This window comes from Podarcis erhardii, assembly GCF_964252035.2.
Source record: "Podarcis erhardii genome assembly, chromosome: 2".
In the NCBI taxonomy this organism is placed as follows: domain Eukaryota; kingdom Metazoa; phylum Chordata; class Lepidosauria; order Squamata; family Lacertidae; genus Podarcis; species Podarcis erhardii.
In genome coordinates this window covers 86,241,484-86,268,853 of record NC_138498.1, presented here as the reverse complement: position 1 = coordinate 86,268,853, position 27,370 = coordinate 86,241,484, and the positions used below count along the sequence as shown (strand labels likewise).

The following is a 27,370-nucleotide window of genomic DNA, read 5'->3' as shown; positions in this document are numbered from 1 at the left end:
CAAGGATAGGTCTATTTCATGGAGGATAGATCCAAGCAAGGATAGTTCTGTCAATGGTTATTAGCCATGACAATGCTATGGAATCTCCAAGCCCAGAAGCAACATGCCTCTGAACTGTAGTTACTGGAGAGCAATAACCAAGGAGATGCCCTGCTTGTGAGATTCCCAGAAGATGACTCTGATTGCTGGCTATGAAAAACAGGATGCTGGATTAGGTGGAACTTTGGTATGATTCAGCATGGCTTTTCGCATGTCCTTATGACAAAAACATAAACATTTTCCTTCCACAGATGTCCCCATAATTCCCAGAATAGTTAGAATTATGGTATAGCAGAATAATTATGGTATAGCAGAATGAAGGGCAAATGCAACAAAAACTGAAACCTTCATATCTAAGCTAAAGAACCCAAGTGTGTCATACACCAAAACTTTGTTATTGTGTTTATAACTCATCTTTCTTCTGTCATGGAACCCAAGGCACTGTTCATGTGGTTCCCAGTTGGTTACCTGGTCAGGCACTGACCAGACCCAGACCTCCCTAGTTTCAGTCACCTCATGTGCCTTCATACTCTGGGACCACATTCCTAGAGCACCAATGTTATTAGAACACGTTCTCTGTATTTCACCATCCCTCCCCCCCACACAATCTCAAGTAAAGGTTACAATGTAAACAGCATTCGAATCAATCCTCATATTTGATTATCTCAAAATTTTGGATGTAAGCAACTGCATTACACATTCATTTGGCACTCAGACAAAATAATGCAGATGGGTGGAGCCACATCAGCTGTCTTACCGTTGCTTAGAATTAATTCACGGTCTGTTTCTAAACACTGAAGAGCATTTGACTTCATCCCTTTTGCTATCTCAACCACGCACTGTTCTTTCAATGGCACTCACCATGGTCATGGGCAAATACAAAAAAGTTGATTCCCGTCAACATCTGGGCCAAGACATCATAGCGACAGCAGTGTTCTCCAGCACCGTGAGCAACGAACACCAGGCCCCTAAATGGAGCATCAAAGTAGAATGTGTCAATTTAGAAACCAGGGAATATAAAAGCAAACAAGCTGTGTTTAAAAGAGCAAGATTTAAAAGCTTCAGTATTGTTATTTACAAATGCTGTTTTGAAGCATTTAAAGCCCTGGGACCCAGATATTTACCAGACTGCCTTCTTCTATACCAGCCCATCCATTTACTGAGATCATAATCAGGGGCTCCCCTCCTGCCTCCTGATTTATTTCTTCAGTTATAAAAATATTAATACTACCTATTACAATCCATCTCAAGACAGTTTACAAATTAAAATTATACATAATATAAATGCAACTGATAACATGGCATGTGATAATTGGAGAAATAGGATGGAATGGAACTAAGCTGGTCGTTCTGTTATTACATTTCTGTTTGCTGGATGGAACGATTCCCCTCAGCTCCCCCAACATGCTGTTCCAGGGGTTCTCCTGACCCACTCTGAGTCAATTTCTGGGTGTTTGAGGATCACCTGGGGAAAGAGTGAGACATCCTATAAGAAGTATTTGCGTGGGCTTCCGCTGACAGGATTCATTAGCTGAATCCTGCCCATAGCCTGTTAAGTGCAGCCCCTCAGGTTTATTGGCCCTCATCCAGCCGACTACTGAACACTGGTTCAGCACTTGCCCAGCCTCACTTGCCTCCAATGACAGAGAAACAGAGCTGAATGTACACTGAGCTCAGTATGCTGATGACACCTCACTCCAAACCCTCTGATGGTCTGCCAAAATTGCTTCATTAAAAAGCATGAAGTGGTAGATAGTAGGTAAGACAGAACCATGCTGCTTCTTTCTGAAACCAACCCCACAGGTAGGAACAGAATCACTCTGTTACCATGCCCATGTTAGCCAGAGAACCAGTCCAGGATGATACCGTGGACACTGTTATCAAAAAATTGTTAAGAGGACAAGCAAAATACCATGGTTCACAGTTTCAAAAGCCACTGAGAGGGCAAGGCGAATCAACTGGGTTGTGTTCCCCCATCTTTCTCCCAACGGAGTTAACCCACTGGTGCAACCACAGCAGCTTTAGTGCCACACTCGGGCCTGAATCCAGATCGAAGTGGATCTAAGATTTGTTTCATCCCAAAGTATTCAAAACCACACCCTCTTGGGTATCTTGCCCCCACAGGGGATATTAGTGTATTGGTAATGGTTGTTAAAATAAGGTTACCAGATGTCCCCATTTCCCGGGGACAGTCCCCGGATTTACAAATCAGTCCCCATATAAAATCCATTGAGGTTGAAAAGTGTCCCTGGATTCATTGAAAAAAATCTGGTAACCTTATGTTAAAATCTCTCTGAGTAAGCCACACAACTGCTTCATGACTCATGAGAGCTGACTGATCACAAACTGAATTTTCTCTTTTCAATGGTCGCTGCAGTACAGTAGCACTCCATCCATTCAAAACATCTGGGAAAATGTAAACACTATAAAACAGGCCTGCACAGTTTGTTACCCACCAAACTGAATGCAGACCGCTAGCCACATTTGGTGGCTCCTGAGTTTTTTGCTAGGCATGCCTGAGACTTTAAAAAACAACAACAGGCAGTTGCTAAGCACCTCTCAGGCCACTGCTGGGCTGTGTTCACCATGAATGGCTCAGGCCTACAGAACGGCCAAAGAAACATCCATCTTTTGGACACTGCAAGACCCCATAACCACAGTGCTTCTTTTGCAGAGTTATTTTCATCTCCAGATGCTACAATTCTGTTAGCAAGAAACTCTGAAATTGACACGTTCCAAGAAGAAACCAGCACAGGCAGCATGAAAGGCTTCTCTTGTACATTTTTTTTTTAAAAAACCCTCATATAAGTAACAGAGCCAAAATAGCTCTCTGCACAGCCTGAAAACTGGCTCTGCATGAATGACCTGCAATTTCTATAAACTGGATTAAAACAACAAACGTGGCCAGGAGTCAGCAAATCCTAAAGACTGCAGTTTTAAGCATGCTGGCTTGGAAACAAATTCCATTGAATCCAATGGAGTAAATGGATTTATGACTGATATGCCAACAACATGCCTAAGTTTGAGCAAGTGAGTAGGACAGCGTTCTGCTGAACCTAGCAACATGACTAACATCACACAGGTGTTTTATATAACACACCATGGCTGTAGTATTAGCAGCAGTTGTCAGAATTTCCAATAAGCAATGCAATTAAGTGGTGCTTGGCTTAATGTGAGAAAGGATCCCCACAATGGTATAATTGTGAGTTTTCTATCTCTCCCCATCACCACCACTAATAATACTCTACCTTGAGGATTTTCTGTAACACTAATGAGGTGAAAGAAGGGAGAGTCACCTTGTGGTGCAATTTTCAGATTGCCAAATCACTGGAGGTGGGTAGGGAGCTGGCTGGACTTGTTCTTGGCCTTCTTGCAACAGATCTGGCAAAATCAACAGGTATTTCCCCCCCCCCCCACAGCACTAAGAGAGATGGTTGGCAGCTCAACCCACTGCTACAGGCCAAGGAGAAGGGAGCAATAAAAAAATTGGCTGTCTTAAAGCTTTGCCAAGTGCACTTATACCTGGCTTGTAACTTGCCATTTTCCTATGAGAATTAACAATTTCACCTAGGGAACCAGGCAGAAAAGTTCCTAAATTGAAAGAGAGCAGGTTTTAAAAATTCTATCAGGCTATCCAAAATATGAACACGGATCCTTAGTTAGGTGGTGAACTTACACAAACCTAAGTGAGTTACATAAGAACAGCCTTGCTGGATCAGGCCTAAGGCCCACCTAGTCCAACATCCTGTTCTCACAGTGGCCAAGGTTCCTGTGGAGAGTCTGAAAAAAGGATGTGAGTGCAAGAGCACTCTATGCACCTGCATCCCCAACAACTGGCATTCAGCAACACGTTGCCTTTGACCATGGAGATAGAACATAGTCATTATGGCTTGCAGTCATTGATAGCTCTATCCTCCATGAATTTAAAACCTTGGTGACCATCACTACCCCTTGTAGAAGCAAATTCCATAGTTTAACTATCCACTGTGTGAAGAAGTAATTTATTTTGTTTGTCCTGAATAGTCCAACATTCAAGGATTCTGAGTGGGATAAAAGCTTTTCTCAATGCCCTTTTACCACACCACATATGATTTTATACACCTCTATCATGTCCCCTTCTTAGTTGCCTTTTCTCTAAACTAAAAAACCCCCCAAATGCTGCAATACTTCCTCACAGGAGAGTTGCTGCCTCTCTCTTGATCAATTTGATTGCGCTTTTCTGAGCCTTTTCTTATTCTACAATATCCTTTCCGAGCTGAGGCAATCAGAACTATGCACAGTATTCTAAATGCAGTCACACCAGAGATTTGCATAACTGCGTTATGATATTGGCAGGTTTACTGGCAGTCCATTTCCTAATGATCCCTAGCATGGCATTCACCTTTTTCATCACTGTCACCCACAGGATTCTGTAGGAATTACTGGATACCACCCTATTTATCAGGGATAATTCAAATATTCTCCAGAAGAAATAATAAAGATGCTTAATTCACCTTAATTACTCTTCCTAAGACAAGAGTATGCATGCTGAAGTATTCCAATGGGAAGCGAAATTGCCACCATTTGCACTTTCATCTGAAGTCAGGTATGGAAACAACACAAGCAAATACAAAGCAGGATTTACTATCATTTTTTTAGTCCATTAACGTTACGGAAATAGTTCTCCTTTCCCCCCTTCATTTCCCCCTCCCACACCAATAAAATTAATTACATAATTACTTATGCTAGTTTCGGCCACAGCAGACAGAGAGATGAACAGTATAGGTTTTAGCGAGAGCCGAACTGTAGCAGAACAGAAACAGCACTAATTGTGATGAATGCAGGATGGAATTCAGTGCCTCCTTTCATTTCGAAATGAGGGCTGGTTAACAACTACGTAGAGGCTGCTGAAAACACAGCTCCACACACAGCTGCTGTAATGTGTAGATGTAGAAGCTGTTTACAGCGTGGACTGGTCTCACTGCCCAAAGAATATCCACACCAATGCTGTACCTTCCTGGCACAGGAAAATACTACAAAATACAGTGGTCAACCATTGTTGCAGCCAAAACTCCGGTTTCCAACAGTGGCTTGTCAAATTCCTCTGAGAAGCTTAAAAGTGGGACATGAAGGCAACAGTCCCTTTCCTCGCCACTCACTAAATGTTTGCCCCCAGTAACTGGTATACAAAGATATACTGCCTCTGTTTCTGGAGGTTTCATTTAAATTTCATAGCTAATAGCAACTATCCTCCAGCCACAGCATAGACTGATATGCATGCATAATAATAATTATTGCTTTCCTTTTGATCCCTTTATAACAATCCTTAATATATGTGCACAATCCATGCCCAGAACAGGGAAGTTAATGAGCTAGTCTGTTGGTGGGAGGGGGGCGTGCTAGGCCAGAGCGCTTATCATTAAGCTTATGAATATGTTAGAGTGTGTGAGGAAAAGTACAGAACCTCTTTTACTTGAAAGGTTTCAGCACAATAACTAGACCAGTTCTAAAATAGCATTGCTGACATACGCAGAGTGAACACTTGAAATTTAAATCCCTACAGAAAAATGATGTTGGGGGTGTGTGGAAATCAGCTAATAAAAACTGGGGATTGATTCTGAAGCAAACTCACATTTTAACTTGCGAGAGTGTGGGTTCTCTGCAGAAGCCAATCTGGACCCAATTCATACATTTATCTTTAAGGCAAGATTGTGAGCACAGAGATGCTCACCTCCTATTGGCTCCCAAACCAATAAATGCATAGTTTGATCACACTGTCCCACTGAGTCATGTGAGCACCTTCTACATCAGCAAGGATGGAGGGGTGACACTGTTGTGGGAAGTATCTACACATTCTTATGTTATGTGGGAACCAGCTACAGGGGAAAAGTTCTGCAGTACCAACCAGATTACTATGTCAACATCTGAATTGGAGCTCAGGCTCAAATTACAAGCTATCCTAAACAATAGCCACAAACCTAAATTTCCCAGTAATGATTTGTTAAAGAAAATGGGTGATATGATGCTATTCAGCATTCCCGATTGCCCACATCAGAGAGCTGCTCAGCTCCAAATAGCTGGACTATGCATTTCAAACTCTGCTCACTGCGAAAGGCACCATACAGTCAATAAAGCACTATCTGTCTACCTGGAGTGAGAGAGTGCAGAAGGACAGAGGCATAAACATCTGAGATTCTGAAAAATTGGTAAAGGGATGTGGGGCAGGCTTCAAAATTACCATATTTTTTGCTCTATAAGACACACCAGACCATAAGACGCACCTAGTTTTTGGAGGAGGAAAACAAGGGAAAAAAAATATTCTGAATCTCAGAAGCCAGAAAAAGCAAGAGGGATCGCTGCGCAGCGAAAGCAGCAATCCCTCTTGCTGTTCTGGCTTCTGGGATAGCTGCACAGCCTGCATTTCCCCTTACTTTTTAGGAGGGAAAAAGTGAGTCTTATAGAGCAAAAAATACGGTACTTCCGGCTGGAAAAAGTGGAATGCTTCCAGTTAAGACATGACATATTCAGGCAGCCATCCTGTACCCAGCTACAGCTTAAGCTAAATCTTATTGAATTAAGAGGTTCAATTGCTCCATAGCAGAGTGCAAAGTTCAAAATATCTCTTGAGTATGGGACTACCCAAGATCATTTTTCCCCCCTACCTCTACATTCGTATTTCTCCAAGTCTTGAGTTTTCCAGAGCTAACTTAAAGCAGTATGAACAGCTTAGGAAATTTGAACTAGTGGTATCTGGGGCCATAAAACAGTTTTAGCACTACATAAACTAGCAATGTATGTGGCCATAAATACTGAATGTTTCCCACAGTGGTATCACATACAGCTGAATCACAATCTTGAAGTCCTATGTGACATGAATCAAATTTCAAGTATTGATTTCTTTCCAAAGAGAAAGGCAGTTGTGCATTTTTAAACTGGATAGAGAATAAGCACGTCAGTGTATGAAAAACCTGTATTTCAGCACTGACTGCCCAGCTACATTCTGTGACTCTGCTGAGAAAGGGGGTATGACATGAGGAAATACTCTGCTGTTTTAGTGTCAGAGAAAAGCATAAGCCTGGGGTCTTAAAAGCATGTTCCTTTCATATTTCACAGACATACATATACAGGGCGAGCCCTTTAAAAGAGGCCCCATAGATACAGAGTACACATGTTTCACAGGGCCTCTTTTAAAAGACTCACCCTGTATTGTGCATATACTGACATGTGAAAAGTAACATTAAAAAATGAACCCTGAAATACAACATACAACAATTCTGCTAAGTCAACTGTTAGAAGAACATGTGCTTTAAGGGCTGAGTCATGGTTTCATGTTGTTTTAAAGGGTGCAACGGATTTGGCAGTTATTCTTGCTTATGCTAGATGCTATGTTGGTCCACAGCTGACTTACAGTTAACTCCTCTGATCAACAATCCTTAAAAGCTGACAAATAAATTGGGTTATCCACAGCGGAGTAATATTTTTAAAGATACCTAAATTATGTAAAATGCTTTAAAATTTCTGTAAACTGCTTAGAGGCTTTGATGATTGAACAGTATGGAAATCCTGTTAAATAAATATATACAGTGGTACCTTGGGTTTAAGAACAGCTTAGCTGATGAACAACTTGGATTAAGAACGCTGCCAACCTGGAAGTAGGTGTTTTGGTTTGTGAACTTTGCCTTGGAAGCAGAACATGTTCCGCTTCCTGTTGAGTGTGTTCCATTTGTAAGCTGAGTCCCCCTGCTGCTATGGAAAAGCACGCCTTGGTTTAAGAACGCTTTGGTTTAAGAACAGACTTCCAGAACGGATTAAGTTCGTAAAACAAGGTACCACAGTACATACATACAAGGTACCACATACATACATACATACATACATCCCAAAAGTAGATTTGTTAAGATCTTTTGTAAGAAAAATAAATTTTGTCAAATTCAGTAGGACTTTATTTTTACATAAAGCGTGTTCTCCCTAACAGAGAGCACGTGTTGCGGTTGGGGAAACAGGCCACCCTGCAGTGACTAGGCAAATTTGGTATAGGAACCCAAGCCTTTAAGTGGTTAAAATTGGGTTGCTGGGGAGTTTTGATTGTTGCCAATTTGGAGGAGGGGTCAGAGACTTTAAATACAGGGGCCAGACGTTGGACGTCCTCTTGGCTGTTTTGCACTGGATCACCCGCCCTCCCTCCCTTTTATAGGGTGGTTTTTTCTTGATCGCTTGACCCTGCTATGCCTGTCATGGGGTCGTCCGCCTTGGTGCGGGGGCCTGGTAGGAATTTTGCCATCTGGCTGATTGGCTGGTGCCATTTGGTTTTTGCCTACTGCGTAGCAAATCGTCACAACTTGTAAGGTTGGCGGTTAGGCATTGGTTAAATTGGTGCTTGGAGGGGTAAGTGCCTATCCCTCCAAATGATGCGGAAAGGGAATTCCGTTAAAGGAATCCAGGGGCTTGCCATTCTTTTCGTCCTTGTCCCCGGAGTCGGACTTGGGCCGTGCAAGCCCCACCGGAACATTTAAAAAAACCTTAAACAAAAATTTATGTGTGAAGTGTGAATTTTTTGGTGGGTGGCATTGTGGGACTCAACACGCAACTGTATTTAGGCTCAAACTGCTAGTGGTATCATTGTGTATGTACTGTATGTATCATTATTTACTTGAAATTATCTCAGATCTTCAGCACAGATTTCTTTTTAAGTGTTAACAATGGCTGCATGCATATCAGGCAGAAAAAGAGAGAGTTAAGTGTCCAAAAGAAAATGGATTTCCTGAACTGGATGTCTTCTGACCTACTGCGAGGGGAGGCCCAAGGCATAACGGCACAAGAGAAGACCACGTCTGAGGCAACACTTCAGTCATGGTATCCCCTCCACCTTGAGATAAGGCAGAAATAATTGTTGCTGATTTTCGGCACTGCCAAAAGCACTCCTTTTTGCCCACGTTTTTGGGCACAGCAGGGGGAACTGAGTAAACACTCCACTGCCTACTAGCGATGGTGAGCTGCAATCTTATAATTGTTTTGTTATTTTACAGTGTGTTAAGATGTAACACACCCTTGGATCAATGGAACCGATGAAGGGAGGAATGCAAATTGAACAAACAAACAAACAAACAAACAGATGAATACTGTATTATCTTAAACTGGTTCTTGACATGGAGCACTGCACTGAGGTTACACAAACAATCCTGTAACCTTTTACCCTATATTATTCTAGGGGGGGGGGGGAAACTAAGAGCACTAAGAGTATCCAGTAGATGGATAGAACTAAGCTAGACCAAGCAGCCAGTGAGATGGGAGAAGTCCCCAAATATGTGATCAAAAATCAGGGAACATTGGAATTCATTTCTGCACCCAAACTGAAAACAGAAAAGGAAATCAATCCTCATTTGTAGCATAGCTGGCAACTGCTGAACCAAAACATACATGCACACCTACAACAATGCCAAAATAACGACTCTCGCATAAGCCTCAAGCTGTTATTCATTTATAGGAGAGCTGTGCTTTATGGGGTTCTTATTCATCGAAGGCAGAAAAATTATAGCACATTTTAAAAGGCACTGCGCAGAAGCCTCAACATCCTATGAACTCTAATTTTAACCCTGCCTGGGCTGTATCCTACAGCTTCTTGAGGATGCAAATGGTGAAAATGATAGTAATTATGTAAGTAATAGAAATGATTATACTACCACAGTTATATGCATATATATCCCAGTAATTTAAAATGGGAAATATGTGCAAGGATACACACACAGCGTCATAAAAATTTCAGGGGGGGAAACACGCTTAGTTGTGAATTTTCTGCACGTGTACATCTTACTGACATAAATTAAAAGTACATGCTCACAGCCTAACCTTACATGACAGGGGGTTGGACTATATGACCCACGTGGTTCCTTCCAACTCTACAATTCTATGATTCTATGGCAGGTACTGTGGATGGGGAACCTCCAGATGTTGTTGGACTCCAATTCTCACAAGCCAGTCGGCAGAGCAGTCAGAGATGATGGGACAGTAGTCCAACAACATCTGTAGAGCACCTGGTTCCCTGCTCCTGCTATATGGACTGTAGCCGTTATACTTATGCCATGTCTATCGTACAGCAGCGAACCTTCGGCCCTCCAGATGTTGCTGAACTACAGCCTCCATCATCCCTGGTGAGTGGCCATGCTTGCTGGGGCTGATGAGAGTTGTAGTTCTGCAACATCTGGAGGGCCAAGGGGTCCCCACACCCATCATACAGTGTAGATGTGGAAAACTACCTTATACCTGGTCAGAGCATTGGTCTAAATAGTTCAGTTATGTAAGCCGCTCTTCAGCAGTCCAGCTTGGAGATGCAAGGGACTCATCCCAGGAAACTTTGCACGCAAAGCCTGAACTCCACCACTGAGCTACTGCCCTTCCCAAAACCTTCCTACTGCATGGCCTTTGTCCATGCATGTACAGCTCTCCATCTGCAATCGTGGTATAATTTCTGCTTGTTTTTACTAGTCCCAGCAAGGCTAAAGAACAATGTGATGCCACAGGGATTGGCTTACAGCCAGGATGCACTAGATGCGTCCTCAGTCTGATCCAAGACTGTTGTTCTTAGGCTTTTTATGGTCTCCCTTAAACACAAGGAAGGACAACAGAGAAGGAAGTGTGTGCAGGAAATGGCAGAAGCTGAAGTGGGAGAAGGAAGAAGAAGAAGAAGAAGAAGAAGAAGAAGAAGAAGAAGAAGAAGACGACGGTGGTACAGCAAAATGTTGGGAGGGGGATTTTACTTGTACCTGACTGGGCTCACTAGTTGAATATTGTGCAGCCACATGCTCTGGAAGAAGCTTTCTGTGACACTTCTGTCTCTGGCTGCGGCATACTGTGGATTGAACACGCTGATCTGAGAAGGGATGGTTCTGCTTGGTACCAGGGTGTTGAACTAGATAATATTTTTTGTCTCTCTTGTTTCTAATATTGTTTTATTACTCTCCAATAGGTATGAGAATTCTATCTGGGTTAATAACAGCAGCAAAAATCAAGACTCTTATGTGCTGTTCTTCTCTGCCCCCAGATGTACAGATAATTATTTACAGTTGGGTAACTGATTTGATTAATCAGGTGAAGCTGCCCAACTCATCAGCTAAAACCCCTTTAATCTACTAAGATTTCATTCTAATATCCCAGGCTATATATGCTGTCACCATGGCATATTATGAAGGTCAGGGCTAGGTTATATTCTAAAAATCTCAGCTGCTGTCTTCTTTCTTTTTCTCACGTAGAATTCTGCATCTTGTGATTGGAGGAATATGACTGAAAATCAGAGCTCCCACAATGGACAGAGCTTCATCCACATCAATGGGATTTCAGGGCTGGGATATTAATCACACTGCTGAAGTGCAGAACACCACACTGTTATATACACTTACTTGAGAGTAAGTTCTACTAAATATAGTGGAGCCTGCTTCAGAGTAGATATGAAAAGGACTGGGTCACACAGCTCCACTTTAAAATGACATTTAGGCATTGAATTGGCGCCACTATGTATAACTCTATTTTTCACATTTGAGGGCAACATTTTCATAATGAAGTCATAAAACAGACTGAGGTTGAATCCTGACAAGACAGAAGTACTGTTTTGGGGGGATGGGGTGGGCAGATGTGGGAGACTCCCTGGTTCTGAACAGGGTAACTGTGCCCCTGAAGGACCATGTGTGCAGCCTCCGAGTCATTTTGGACTCGCAGCTGTCCATGGAGGCACAGGTCAGTTCTGTGTCCAGGGCAGCTGTCTACCAGCTCCATCTGGTATGCAGGTTGAGACCCTCCCTGCCCGCAGACTGTCTCGCCAGAGTGGTGTATGCTCTGGTTATCTCCCGCTTGGACTACTGCAATGTGCTTTACGTGGGGCTACCATTGAAGGTGACCCAGAAACTACAACTAATCCAGAATGCAGCAGCTAGCCTGGTGACTGGAAGTGGACATCGGGACACTGGTCCTAAAGGATCTTCATTGGCTCTCAGTGCGTTTCCGAGCACAATTCAAAGTGTTAGTGCTGACATTTAAATCCCTAAATGGCCTTGGTCCAGTATACTTAAAGGAGCGTCTCCACCCCCATCGTCCAGCCCAGACACTGAGATCCAGCGCCGAGGGCCTTCTGGCGGTTCCCTCATTGCGAGAAGTAAGGTTACAGGGAACCAGGCAGAGGGCCTTCTCGGTAGTGAGGTTACAGGGAACCAGGCAGAGGGCCTTCTCGGTAGATGCACTCTCCCTGTGGAATGCCCTCCCTTCAGATGTCAAGGAAATGAACAACTATCTGAATTTTAGAAGACATCTGAAGGCAGCCCTGTTTAGGGAAATTTTTAAGGATTGATGTATGGGCCACATGATCTCCTGCAATGATTTTGCAAAGTTTTCAGCAGATAAAGTCGCTCAGATTCGGCAAGAGGTAGACTCCACCATGGGAGCAGGGCGGGAGAGTGCTAGAGTCCTGTCTAGTCAAGTTGCGTGGGATCAATTCCAATCTGTTACCTCCCTGGATGTGGACAGGCTGATGTGGACAGGCTGCTTGTCTCCTTGATCCTTGCCCATCCTGGCTTATAAAAGCTAGCTGGGAAGGGCTGGGCGATGGGCTTTGCAGGGTGGTGAATGTTTCTGTGAGGAAGCCTTTCCAGACCTGCTGAAAGAGGCGGTTATCAAACCGCTTCTTAAAAAACCATCTTAGATGCTGCCAATATGGCCAACTATCACCCAGTCTCAAATCTTCCATTCTTGGGCAAGGTGATTGAGCGAGTGGTTGCTGAACAACTCCAGGCACTCCTGGAAGAAGCGGACCATTTGGATCCCTTCCAGTCGGGATTCAGGCCTCATCATGGGACTGAAACTGCCTTGGTCGCACTGGTCGATGATCTCCAGCGGGCTAGGGACAAAGGTGAGAGCTGTTTCCTAGCTCTGCTGGATCTCTCAGCGGCTTTCTACACCATCGACCATAACATCCTTCTGGACCGTCTAGAGGGGCTGGGAGCTGGGGGCACTGTTATACAGTGGTTCCGCTCCTTCCTCCTGGGCCGTGTTCAGAAAGTGGTGGGGGGGGGATGAGTGTTTAGACCCCTGGGCTCTCACTTGTCGAGTGCCTCAGGGTTCTGTCCTCTCCCCCATGCTTTTCAACATTTACATGCAGCCGCTGGGAGAGATCATCAGGAGGTTTGGGCTTGGTGTTCATCAGTATGCGGATGATACCCAAATCAGAGCCAGTGAAGGTCCTGTGTGAGTGTCTGGAGGCAGTTGGAGGGTGGATGGCGGCTAACAGATTGAGGTTGAATCCTGACAAGACAGAAGTATTGTTTTTGGGAGACAGGAGGCGGGCAGGTGTGGAGGATTCCCTGGTCCTGAATGGGGTAACTGTGCCCCTGAAGGACCAGGTGTGCAGCCTCCGAGTCATTCTGGACTCACAGCTGTCCATGGAGACACAGGTGAATTCTGTGTCCAGGGCAGTTGTTTATCAGCTCCACCTGGTACGCAGGCTGAGACCCTACCTGCCCGCAGACTGTCTCGCCAGAGTGGTGCATGCTCTAGTTATCTCTCGCTTGGACTACTGCAATGCGCTCTATGTGGGGCTACCTTTGAAGGTGACCTGGAAACTACAACTAATCCAGAATGCGGCAGCTAGACTGGTGACTGGGAGCAGCCGCTGAGACCATATAACACCGGTCTTGAAAGACCTACACTGGCTCCCAGTACATTTCCGAGCACAATTCAAAGTGTTGGTGCTGACCTTTAAAGTCCTAAATGGCCTCGGTCCAGTATACCTGAAGGAGCGTCTCCACCTCCATCGTTCTGCCCAGACACTGAGGTCCAGCGCCAAGGGCCTTCTGGCGGTTCCCTCACTGCAAGAAGCCAAGTTACAGCGAACCAGACAGAGGGCCTTCTTGGTAGTGGCACCCACCCTGTGGAATGCCCTCCCACCAGATGTCAAAGAGAAAAATAACTACCAAACTTTTAGAAGACATCTGAAGGCAGCCCCATTTAGGGAAGCTTTTAAAGTTCAATAGGTTACTGTATTTTAGTGTTTTGATGGAAGCCACTCAGAGTGGCTGGGGAAATCCACCTAGATGGGCGGGGTATAAATAAATAATAATAATAATAATAATAATAATAATTATTATTATTATTATTATTATTATTATTATTATTATTATTATTATTATTATTTTCTGATATATGCTGTGAGCTGCCCAGAATGCAATGCCACTGCACCCATTACAAGTAAGCATGTTGCCCTCTGTGTCTGGAGGCTCTCACAGTAAAGATAAAAACATGCTTGTTTACAATCCAAAGGATTTTTAAATGCATGCCCCTACTAAATCTAATGCCGACCTGTCATCTATTGTTTATAAATGGACAGCATGAAGCAGAATTCTTAATTTGAAGTTTAACTATTCCATATGTACCACTAGGTCAGTGAGATGCTGATCTCTCTAAAGTTTAATTACTTACCGCTTCCCCAATACCTTTTTCTCCCTCTGTCCTGGCACAACAAAGAAACTATGTCTCTGCGCATGTTTGACAGACAGGTCTAAAACCTTGCACTGAATAACAACGGAGGAAACGTTATTAAAATATTCCCTTGCAGCCCACAAACTGGCTAAAAGCACTGACAGACCAGAAAATTACATTTGCTCTCCATTTTTAGAAAGGACCATATTTTGCACCCTTGGACCCTCCAAACCCAGGGGCGGGGAGGGGAGGACTTAAGATATATATAGTATTTCGCTAGATCAGGGACTTTCTTTAAAAGAGGTTACTAATCATTCTTATCTTTAAACCATGCAATTTGTTTTCATCTGGCACCTTCTCCTTATCTGGCCGTCACCATCTATACGCATTAACGGAGTGCAAAATCTTTCTACAAATGGATTTACTACAAGTATTAGGACAAACCCAAAGCAAGCGTGAGCTCTTGGCCTATACTTAAAATGTGGTACATTTCCTTCCATTACTTGATCAGTATCATCATGCAGTAATTTCCAGCTGAAAAGTGGAAGTAACATTTGGAGTCACCTGGCAGAAAAATTTTCCTAGAGGAAAATTTACTGAAGTTCAGCTCTCTTTGTATGTGGGCTGTTCGTTTTCCCCTTGCTGGGAAATCAGCAGCTAGCTTGTATCTTTTATTTGGGATTTGGCCCTTTAAAAAAAGGAAAAGATATGTGCGTCTGAAAATCTACACTATGTATAGTCACCTCCATCTTCCCTGTTCAACCCCTGTAACACTGTGCCCACAAAGGATTGCTGCTTTCCTTATTAGTAAGGAGACAAGCTGAGAACTACAAACACTCACAGTGGGTGGATACAGAAAAGGCAGGAGAAAGTCGGACCTGTTCCCAGCCCTTTGTCCCTCCACTTGTATGAGGTCCCTTTGCCAGCGTTCTCTATGGGGACACAAATCTAAGGGCCACACTAAGCATGATGTTCTGCAAGCCTTTAGTTTTATTTTATTGTAACGAATACCTGGCATATAGGGTGGGGAGGACCAAGCTTTACACCAGTTTCATTGCTGATTAATTTTAAAATGTTTTATTTCTTGCTAGCCACTGTGACAGCTTTGTTACAGGGCAACCTATAAATACTGCAAGCAAATAATAAACGAATAAAGCAAATAAGCTGGCACCAGGTCAAAATTTCCACCAGATGCTTGTTTGGCATTCTTGCAGAGTGGAAGGTAGAGCAAATAAGGGCTGCATCTTTTTTTGTTTCTAACCAGTTTTCCATTAGGAACCTAGGACGCTGCCTTGTACTGAGTCAGTCCATTGGTCCAGCCAGCTCAGTACTGTCTACACTGAATGGCAGCAGCTTTGCTGTTGTTGTTTATTATTGTAAACTGCTCTGTGATCCTCAGGCGAAGGGTGGTATAGAAATTTGACTATTATTATTATCCCCGGCATCTCCACCAGGAGCAGGAACATCTGTGATGTCAACTTACATGTATAAGCTGACGTGGCTGGATTCCTGGGGAAGGGGGGAGAGGGTGCCTGGAGGATATATATATACTGCATGGAATCTCTCATTTCTTTGGACTTGATGTGAACTGACCACGCAAGTGCCTTCTGCTATTATTATTATTATTATTATTAGGTGGTGGTTGGTTAGCATTAGAAAAGAAGGAGGAAGCAGAAGATTCTAGTCTAGTATCACTTTTCTATTCTTTCCTTAACAACAACAACAACAACAAAATTGCCACTGCTTCAGTCAGCAACTCATTAGCATTATTTTCTTCCTTACAAGGGCCCAGTGTGAATGATGCCATATCATTACATAATACCATCTGCAGGGGCATTTTTTTTGGGGGGGGGGAGATGGGGAAGATAATTTTAAAAATGAAACTGCTACCATCTGAACGTGGTTCTAGACAAAACAATTATAATATGACTGACTGTTTGGTCATGGGGGGATTTCTGTGATCATGAAGACAGCCGCTACAGAAGCATCCGTAAGTGGAGACTGCCTGCAAGGATTCCCCCACCTCCCAGTGTCTGTCATGCTAGAGACCTGTGTTCCAAGTCATCTTCATGGTGTCATTAACCATGATTCATGAACCAGCTTGTTTGCCTTCTTTCATGGGTTTTCCCACTGCAAAACAAAGACAGATTTGTTTTTATGGAGCATTCTTGTGGCAACTGGAAAAAAATTATCGCACTAATGAGGCCTGTTTGAGCATCAACAGCGAGATGTGAAGCAGGACTTCTGTATTTTTTAAAAAATATCTTCTTATTTTGAAGCTGGGTTTTTTCCATCGTTGAGTCGAGAGAAAAAATCATAAAGGGTGTCCCCACTGAAAATTAACAAGGCAGTCGCCATGGTGCAGAGGAATGCAGTAACACTAAGAGGAACTGAATAGATAAGATGACTCCCTGGGAAAGAAGAAAGACTGAAAGCTACTCATGACATTGAGATATAGATGGGATGGGGTGCTGATTTGCCAGTGCTAAGTCTCCTCCTGCCTGCAATTATGTACTCCTAAAACACATAACTACTTCTCTGCAATATCTTCAGCAGGCCTAACACAACAATTTACATAGTATACTATTTCAGATTAAACACATTAGGAAGCAATCTAGCTGGACTGAATAATAAATAACAGCATTCGTAAACACCTTGGTCTTTCCAGATGCTAAAAACCTTTTGTATCCCCCTACTTTCAAGGCTTCACTAACACTGGCATTGATCCAACACAAGCATCATTATCTCATCTTCAGTTAATAGATGGTAGGAGACAGGGGACACTCAGATAGCAACCCTATCTACACTTAATAGGGAGCAAGTCCCATTGAACTCATTGGGACGTGTTGGGCCAGGAGCCAATCCTACTCTCCTAAATGCTGCCACCACCCCTGGCTTTAGGTCTGAAGGAAAGATAGTTATCTTTACAAGAGATTTGTAGGTGAACCAGAAATTGCTCCTTTACCCGCAGAGACGTCAGGCAGACAGTAGTTTATTCAAAGATTGTATGTTTAAAAAGACCCCTTTCTCTAATAAAAGGGGTAGGCTCTCTTGATGGACAATTCACCAGGTGAGTTCAGGCACTGCCCTAAGTGCAGTGCGCGGCCTTCAAAGTATCAATAGCACACTCCTCCTTCTCCGAGTACGGAATGATTATGTTGTTATTACCATTAATTTATATACTGCTTTTTAAACCAAAGTGTCCCCCAAAGAATTTAAACACATATGCAAACGCAAACAAATGATTCTATGAAACACACACACACACACGTACAATAAAATGCTGTATATCAATTTGATGTTTTATTGTGTTTTTAATATTTTGTTGGGAGCCACCCAGAGTGGCTGGGGCAACCTAGTGTTGGCATATAAATAATGAAATTATTATTCTTATTACTCAGCAAGCAAAACAGTGTAAGACAGCAACATCACAACACAGGAGGATTAAACAGTGCTCTCCCTAAACCTACATAACTAACACTTAGGGGCTAGAAACTTGAATAGGCAATAATAAATAGTAAAAGAAGCCTAACCCACTTAGAAGAATTAAGCGTTCAGGGTGAACAAGTAAACAATGGAAATACTGACAAAAAAGGGAATACTTCCAAATATCAATAGCTGTCCAGTACAATCCTTCAAAAGCTTAGGACAAAAAGGGATATTTGCCTTTGCTTCTTTAGAATGACCAAATGAGCCCTTGCACAATGATTCTCCCCAATGCCTGCTGGTTGGTTTCCATGTTTGACAGAAGAAATTGAAAGTTGCTCAGTTGCTCTACTACTACACCTAAAGCTAAGAGCCAAAGGCCCAGAGCAGGCCTCTACCTTAAATGGTGTGTGCTTGTGTTCAAAGGGAAAACCATTTCCAAAGACATTTTAAAAAACCAAAAAATGGTACTGTATATGATTCGCTTTAGGACATTAAACATGAAAAGTGGCTGGCCCATATTCTCAAAAAAAGTAAGCATAATTTTTAACTCAGGAGACTCAGATGGTTTATGCAGTCATAAGTAAAGGTAAAGGAACCCCTGACCATTGGGTCCAGTCATGACCGACTCTGGGGTTGCGGCGCTCATCTCGATTTATTGGCCAAGGGAGCCTGTGTTTGTCCGCAGACAGCTTCCGGGTCATGTGGCCAGCATGACTAAGCCGCTTCTGGCGAACCACAGCAGCACACGGAAACGCCGTTTACCTTCCCGCTGGAGCGGTACCTATTTATCTACTTTGACGTGCTTTTGAACTGCTAGGTGGGCAGGAGCTGGGACCGAGTGACAGGAGCTCACCCCGCCGCGGGGATTTGAACTGCCGACCTTCTGATCAGCAAGTCCTAGGCTCTGTGGTTTAACCCACAGCGCCACCCGCGTCCCTATGCAGTCATAAACAGTCACCAAAAAATGTAGCTATTTATGAAGTGCTTTACTGATTTGACTGATTTTCTGGAAGACCAGAAAACCCAATGCAACAAGATGAATGAGGGAGGGGAGAAGAGGGTATTTTATTGTAATGTGAGGTGTATATTCTCTACATGTGGAAAGCAGGGGTTTTCTAGCCTTTATTGGAAAGACTTGGCTTAACTAATATTGAAATAGGGGAATGTGCTTTTTCTCCCCTCAACCCAGCCGCCCCTAGGAAGAGTTTACAATTTTCCTGCATTAATGATTACCTGAACTTCCAAACATTGCTGAACAACCTCGAACTTGTTCTTTCACTGTGTAGCTATAGGTTCAATTATATTGGGTAATTGTACCTACTTTCCTGCGAGCGATTTGTGTGCTGCTTTAATTAAAACAAACAGTGTTTCTCTCATTATTAGAAATGAAACAACAAGACTAAATTAACCCAACCCAGATTACACACCAAACAGACTGCAACATAACATTTCAAATGGATTTTGACATATTTTCCCACAGATCAAGTTCAACAAGTTGAACAGCTTCTGCAATTGGAAAGACACATCTGCATCGCCCTGTTGAGATACCTGAGCAGTGAAAGCAAAAAAACCACCCCACATCCTAAGTGAAAACTTCTAGTCTACCTTAGAGCCTACAGCCTGGTGATCACCACCTTCAAAGCAAAATTGAATTTTTCACTGTGATTGTTGGCTCCTGGGTTTGTATATTGAATATAGTGGGAGATGGGGAGATACAGGTAAGTCAGCCTTTCACTCAAGACAGGCCACAGGCATGTGGACCAACTGGATGAAACACAATTCCACACAGATTCAGACATTATTCACTTGCACCAGTGTATCACTTCCCTTCCTCTTCTTTCTTGCCTTTGCTCCAGAGGTTTGGGAAACCCCCAGAAGCTCTTTTGAGGAACGCAAGAGGGGAAAGAGGGAGAGCGTGCAAAATCTTTGCACCACTGGAACACTCGCCATAACACTACATGGAATTCTAACCTAAACTTCATGAGACTTAATGTTTCTATGCATGTGTGTCAAGTTGGGGAAGTTTACATGTGGTGGCTTTCTCATTTTATATTCACAAGGGGATATGTATGTGTGAAGCAATTGCCGCTTTAAAGATTCAAAAGTTGCTATGTCACAGAAAAATGCCTGAAACCTACCTAGCAAGTACTAGAGTTTTTTCTTATGAACACTTAGTCCAACCCTATGCTCAATAGGATCAAGGTAAAACAAAACAAAACAAAAAAGAGTCACAAAATATAACTGTCTTCCTCAGTATTATTATAGTTTATCATTAATAATTAGACAAAAGCCGTAGTGCTTCTAAAGAAGAAGCAGGGAATTAAAAGATGCTTTGGAAAGTGTCCAGGAATGCGTTTTCTCCAAGTATCCTAGTATTTCAAGATTGTCCCATGAAAGTCGGATGCGGCTGATAAATTATTATTCAGCAACCTACAATTTCCCCCTCTCTCACACATAACTCACAATACATCAGAGGCTAAAAATAAACGGCTCCACACACTTAAGAGCCACTTGTAAGTGAGCAGCCCTGATCCTGTTTACTTTGTTGTCACAAAACTAGGGCAATCTTGCTCTCAATTAACCACTTGGTGTGTGCAGACACCAAGCTACCAGGAGGAACGAAATGCCAAGTTCTAACTTTCACTGCTTTGCCATCCTTTCATTTCTTGATCAAAGACTCATGTGAGCACCACTAATTTGCTAAGAAATTAAACATGAAAGGGGAACGCAATTCTGCAACTCACTGAAGAACACTGTGGGCAGTTAATGATTAATTAGCATTATAATACGTGACAGGCTGGCTTCACAGAAGCAGCTTGTTTTGATTCTGAATTTGTTCAGTAGAGGAAATCTTTAAGGATGATGCCAGAACTCCTGTGGCAAGCAGTGCCAGTAAGTTACCCTCAGGTTTGGCAGAGCTGCCACATGGATCATGTAGTTGAAGTCTGGTCAAGGTAGATGCTTTACAGACAACTCCAAATCTTGTAAGGTTTGTCCACTGACCCTGGGAGGACTCAGGATAGAGCCTCTAAAATGAACACATCCTTGACTTACAAGTGGCAAAAACAAAAACAAAACAAACCCAGGTACAAGCTGCTGAAGCAATTCATTTGAAATGATACAGAAGTACCATTTCGGAGGGTGGCTTCTGCATGCTGTAAACAGCAAAGCACAAGGATTCTACAGGTTTTGTTTCTAGGTGAAAGGTTGAAAGCTTAAGGTAGGCCTTGAATGATGACAAAATTACACTAATGGATTCTAGACTGGTGACTGGGAGTGGCCGCCGGGACCACATAACACCGGTTCTGAGAGATCTGCATTGGCTCCCAGTACGTTTCCGAGCACAATTCAAAGTGTTGGTGCTGACCTTTAAAGCCCTAAACGGCCTCGGTCCAGTATACCTGAAGGAGCGTCTCCACCCCCATCGTTCAGCCCAGACACTGAGATCCAGCGCCGAGGGCCTTCTGGCGGTTCCCTCATTGCGAGAAGTAAGGTTACAGGGAACCAGGCAGAGGGCCTTCTCGGTAGTGGCGCCTGCCCTGTGGAACGCCCTCCCAGCAGATGTCAAAGCAATAAACAACTATTTTACTTTTAAAAGTCATCTGAAGGCAGCCCTCTTTAGGGAAGTTTTTAATGTTTCATGCTGTACTGTTTTTAATATTCAGTTGGAAGCCAGAGTGGCTGGGGAAACCCAGCCAGATGGGCGGGGTATAAATAACATATTATTATTATTAATTATTATTTTCATGAATGATATGGGACACAATGCACTAAAGACAGCAGCTTATATGAAGAATCAGGAGTCCTTTTTACTCAAAGAACTGCTTTTGTATCCCCAAACTTCAGCAGTTCACAAGTTTTATATGCTAAATAACTGAAGGCAGGAGCAACATAAAACGTCCACAGTCAGATCAATAGTCCACTGAGCCTTGTAACCTCTCTCTTAGGCTCACAGGAAAACACTAGCCAATGATCTTCATAGCTTCAAAAGCTAATGGGAAAGATCACCTAGATCAATGACTTCGTGCTTGCCCCATTGCTGCCCTTCCCATTTTCTAGAAGTGCTGCTGGAGACAAGTTCATAGTCTAGAATGGATCATTGCTCTCACACAATATGGAAGTTTTATGTTCCTGTCTTCAGCCAGGTGTCGCATCATGCAAAGCTTAACTACTGTAGTTGGGGTAGCTACAGAATCCACTGAGACAGGAAAGCTGAATTCCCTACTGTTCCTTGGGTAACCATTTTCCAAATATGATTTCTTGCCTTGCAATGTAAAAATAAACAGAGCTTATCCTGTTCGCCTGCAGAAAAGACAAAGAGCAGAACAATAGTCTCACTCTTCTATATGTAACTCTCCTCCATTGCTAGAGCTGGCATTTATATTCAACAAGCCAGCTTCAGTAGAGAAAAAGGACAGAAATAACAAAAAATGAGGAAAATCCACATAAGTCCACCTAGAGTGCAATATTCATGCTTCCTGAAGAACCATATCCAAGAAGTCATTATTCTGCAGGGGATTATGAAAATGGGATTATCTAAATGACTGATTATTTGGTAATTTTGACTGTTATTTGAAACTATCTTCAGGGCTCTTGAGTTCCAGTAGAACCCTATGGCCAAGCTAAAGAGTCATCTCAGTACACAGCTACCATTAGGAAAAGTAAATAATCATGCAACATGTGGGCAAACTTGCCATTGAACTGAGATGTATAACCATTTTAACTTGGCTCTGAAGTTTTTACTTACTTGCCCTAAAATAATGGTAAGGACTGTGCAACCTGAAGCTTCACACAGCTCTGAAACTCAACAGTGTTTGATTAACATATTTATTTACATGTTGAATTTTCTCACGGCATTTGGTTTCACTGGGTTAAGAAACAGAACTGTCCCAATCTTCCAAGCCTTACTCATGTGAGTTGCTTTTAAGGCCTATTCTAATGAGTAGGAGGATGAATGATTAATAGACAGCTCTTCTCTTACCGCAACAGCATGCAATGCCTTACTCAAGATGGGCTTACCAATAGTTATATTAGTGCAATATTTCAACATGCAACATTACTCCATCACAAATACTGAAGGATCAAGGGTGTTACAGCCTTTGAAGTGAAGTTGCTTGGAGCAAGGATCTGTTTGACAAAGAACACATTCTTTGTGCTACTCTCTGTACAGCAGAACAAACAGGAGTGAAGCTGAATGAAAGGTGTCTTATTTATTTACACACAAGAAACGCTCCCCTTTGCAGTGCTCACCTTGGTGGGGTGGATGGCTTCCAGTATCTGCAGAAAAGGTACTGCCCATCAGCGTTGACCAGATGGGGAAGGTCCCGATATGGGACATTCTGGGGAGTCTTCCGTGGGGAACTTTCCTCTGGCATTCTAGAAGAGTGACCTACAAGGTGTGGAAAGAGGAAATAGACACTTTTAAGCATAATTGTTGGAAAGAGTCTGCATGCAAAGGAATCCGTGAATACAGGGAAGAGAGTAATCCACAGATCAACTTGCACTATTCAAGTAAACCTCTTCCACTTTCCAAAGATGCACAAACCTAGGCTGGATTTCTTCTGCTCCATGCAACTGCTCTGCAGATTGAAGGCTCACATTTTCTTTTTGCAGGAAGAAAATGCTCAAAGGGTAGAAAGGAGAAAGAGCACCCAACCACACTGCCTCATTATGGCTTGTAGTCCCCCCCCACTCCTCATCTCCCATCTGTGTTTATTTTCCATCAGTTTAGGGAAGCGGATCTTACACACACAAAAAAGATTTTAGCTGCAATCAAGTGCAAATTGTGAAGCTCCTGTATGGATACAAGAAGCCAGCTGCGTAAAAGATTCATCATCTCTTTTTTTAAAAAAACAACACACATATCTCCAAAGAACGGCACAAGAGACACTGTAATGAGGTGACTGACACTGCCTTGTTGCTATGATCCTTTCTGACATGTGAGGGAAGGGAGGGTAAAAGAAAACCCCATACAGAACGTCGTAACAAACCTGATTTCATCCTGTGCACGGTTTGTCGGCATTGCAAGTCAAATGCAATCAAGGAGAGCGCTTTGCACGTCGCCGAGGAGCCGCAGGAACACCCCGCCTAACACCCAGCACCCCGCTAGTGGCTAGATCAATTCTTCACCGTTGCAAACGGCAGCTAACTGAGCCGCTACCAGCAGCAATGCTCACTTCCCACCCCTCCTTTGCAAGCTCCTGTGCTCTACAGGGGCTGGGCTGCCTGCGATCGGTTCTCGCTCTAGCTCTTCCCCCTCCCGCGCTCCTCTTTGCAAGTGCTCTCGCGCGCGCTTTCTCGCAGGAGGAAACTGGTCTTAATCAATTTACCACTTCTTGCTAATTTCAACACTCCCCCACCCCGCGCCGTTCTTCTTAAGCAAATCGCGCGTGTGGGCTGGTGGGAGGAAGAAGGTGGGGGATAAAGTGTAGCCGGGGTGGGGGGAGGAAGCAAGCAAGCAAGCAAGCAACAGTCCGCTTCCCAGAAGCTGCTCTCTCTCTCCCCACTCGCACACGCGCTCGTACACAAACATCAAAGGCACCTTGAACATTCAGCCATGGACTGGTTAAACTGAAAGTTCCCAGGCGGGGCCGGCTGCAGGTTGCTTTCAAACTTTGCTGCCAATACGAGGTCAAGGGAAGAGATGGAAGGGGGAGGAGAGAGATGTCTTTACTGCTGCGACCCCGCTTGGAAAGTACCTGGGGTCCCTGCTGCCTATTCCTTTCCGCAAGATCTGCTTCCAAACACCCGGGGATTAAAGCCACCGGGTTACTGCATTTGAAAAGCAAGCAACCTTCCCCCCGACCGCACGCCCTCTGCTTGTGTGTTTTAGGGCTTCAGGAAAGGCAACGGGGAGACCCGCTTTCTGAATAAGCCCGTGTTACGGAGCGGCAGCAGCGAGCAAGGAGCAGATTCGGATCCAAGCAGGCGCCCGCCGCGAGAGGACGCGATCCGCAACTCCGCCGAGGCGCGCGCGTTGCCTTTCCCGGCGGCGGCGGTGGAGGCGGGGATTGTGGCGGGCGGGCGGGCGGGCGAGAGGAGAGGGCTTCGTTACCAGGTGCCGAGACGCGCCGGGCTGCTTGCCGGGGATGGTGCCAGGCGCGGAGCCGCTCGCTCCGTTCGCAGGCAGGTAGACCTTACAAAGCGGCCGAGGCGCCCGAGGGGTTTATTCTAAGGCCGAGGAAATAAACGCCGTCCCTTTCTGGTAGGGCAGGCGGGCGCACAGGAGGAGGAGGAGCGGCGGCGGCGGCGGCGGCAGAAGGAGCTCTTCCCCACCTCCCCCGCGCCTTGCTGCGAGAGATCTTCCCACTGGTGGCCACGAGCGGGAGACCTGGCTTGCTTGCCACGCCTGAGGCCGGGTGACTGCCCTGGGGCGCGCGGGCGGAGCCCTTCTTCCTCCTCCCCCGCGCCGAACCCAGAATCTGAGGGCATCGCCTTGTTGGGTGTCAAGGAGGGCAGCGCGGGCGCCTCTCGAGGAGGAACTAAGGCGGCCTCCACCTCCGCATACCTAACTAGCACCTCCGCCCGAGGAGTAAAGCTGCCAGTGGGCAGGTGGTGCCACTTGGCAGGGGTTCTGAGGGCAGAAGGGCTGGGCCCCGCTCAGTGGCGGACCCTGAAGCTTTGGGGGGGGACTGCAGCTTGAACTGGTGGGGGGGCCTCTTCGCAACCAGCAAGAAGGCCTGGGTAACCATTGTTATCATCTTCACGGGGGTTGCTCCACGTGTGTGCTTTGTTTTGTTTTTAACAAACAACTTTACTACTACATTTCAGATTTTGATTTAAATTGCTGCACTGGATTGGCTCACATGTCAAAGTCCCGTTTGAAATCCCCCCCCCCAATGCCTTTATAGTTTTCAAGTTATGAGGAAGATGAAAATTAGGGAAGTGTTATATACGTGTGTGAATAAAGTTGCTTCTTTATTCACCCCTCCAGGATTAGGGACCCTGAAGATTTAAGCTTCATTAGTTTCATAATAGATCTGGCCCCATTTAGGGGAATGAGCAGGTGAGGGCCTCGAATACAGCACACTTGGCTCACGGCATTGAGTCACCACATTATACTGCTTTTGAAAAGGGGTGTGGGGTGGTGGTCATAAGACCAAAGTTTAAAATTGCCTAGATCTGGTGTCAGCAAACTTTTTCAGCAGGGGGCCGGTCCACTGTCCCTCAGACCTTGTGGGGGCCAGACTATATTTTGAAGGGGAAAAAATGAACGGATTCCTATGCCCCACAAATAACCCAAAGATGCATTTTAAATAAAAGCACACATTCTACTCATGTAAAAACACGGATTCCAGGAACGTCCGCGGGCCGGATTTTGAAGGCGATTGGACCAGATCTGGCCCAGGTTGCCTACCCATGGCCTAGATGCATCCCTGACTAGCTATTCTAAACAAGGGGAAGGAGCACCAGCACTGATTTACAGAGGCCCCCCCCCCATACATTTTGTGGCACCGTCTCTCACCCGCTGGTTTTTGAAGGTGTGTGGTTTGAGTAAAATTGGTGGTAGATTGTTTGGGGTTTATGGTTTATTAATCCTCCACCACCAACAATCTGTAATTTTGAGCACTAAATCTGAGAATAGCTCCTGGACCTTAGGTACACAGCTGTAATTTATTATGAATTACAGTTAGGAGTCTTACTATTAATAGTGCCACGCATAAATAATAATAGGGATTTTGTTTTGCATTCTGCATACATGGGCCTGACTATGGAGGATAGAGTCAGAATTGTATGGAGTATGAGTGTAAGCTTTGGAAAGTCTCCTGTTCAAATGCTGCCTCAGCGATAAACTCAGTAGGTGACCTCAGCCCCACGGCTCTAATGTGTATAATAATAATAATAATAATAATAATAATAATAGGGTTACGCATGGCATACAAAAGGACAAACAGCAGCCAGTTGTCATAGGCAGTTAAAGGACCAAATAACCAGCTACATGAAAGTAGCTTCATATGCTTGTTCTGATATACCATTCAGAATTATTGAGTTTATCTATGTAGAATACACTGTACAAAGGCTGCTCATATATGCTGCTACTATTAATGGTCTCCTGAGTCCACTAAAAAATTAAAAAGCACAGAGAGTCACTGAGAAATTTTTATGTTATATGGTGGCACACAAATGTCATTAATAAATAAATATACATTCAAATCACAAACTTCAACATCAGAACATATAATCTCATATATTTATCTAGATATATATGTTTGGAACTACAGCTCCCACCAGCCCCAACCATCTGGCTATCTGGGTCTTATGGGAGTTTTAATCCAGAATACCTGGAGGGCACCAGCTTGGCAAAGTCTGGTCTAGAATAACAGATGCAATGGGAAATGCCATTTTCTCTAAAGGTTTGCTTTTCATCCTAGAAAGTAAAGTCCTTGTAGATTACAGTGAGCATCCTTTATGAGTTGTACTTGTGGTCAGATAACTATAATAAAAATGTAGGCCAACTTTGTTACGA

General features: G+C 44.0%; 1 protein-coding gene across 10 annotated transcripts in view; it reads right to left on the bottom strand.

The window, feature by feature from the left end:
- Nucleotides 1–27,370, bottom strand: part of MGLL (monoglyceride lipase) — a 163,097-nt gene that overhangs the window by 61,146 nt on the left and 74,581 nt on the right. The window contains exons 1-3 of one of the 10 annotated variants that reach the window (XM_081851031.1): nucleotides 24,959–25,230; nucleotides 23,155–23,293; nucleotides 901–1,007 (exon numbers count right to left, since the gene is read on the bottom strand). In XM_081851031.1, the coding sequence (XP_081707157.1) occupies nucleotides 901–1,007; nucleotides 23,155–23,279 (232 nt within the window). In that variant the 5' untranslated portion in view covers nucleotides 23,280–23,293; nucleotides 24,959–25,230. The other 9 variants (XM_081851032.1, XM_081851030.1, XM_081851028.1 and 6 more) reach the window with 9 other exon arrangements.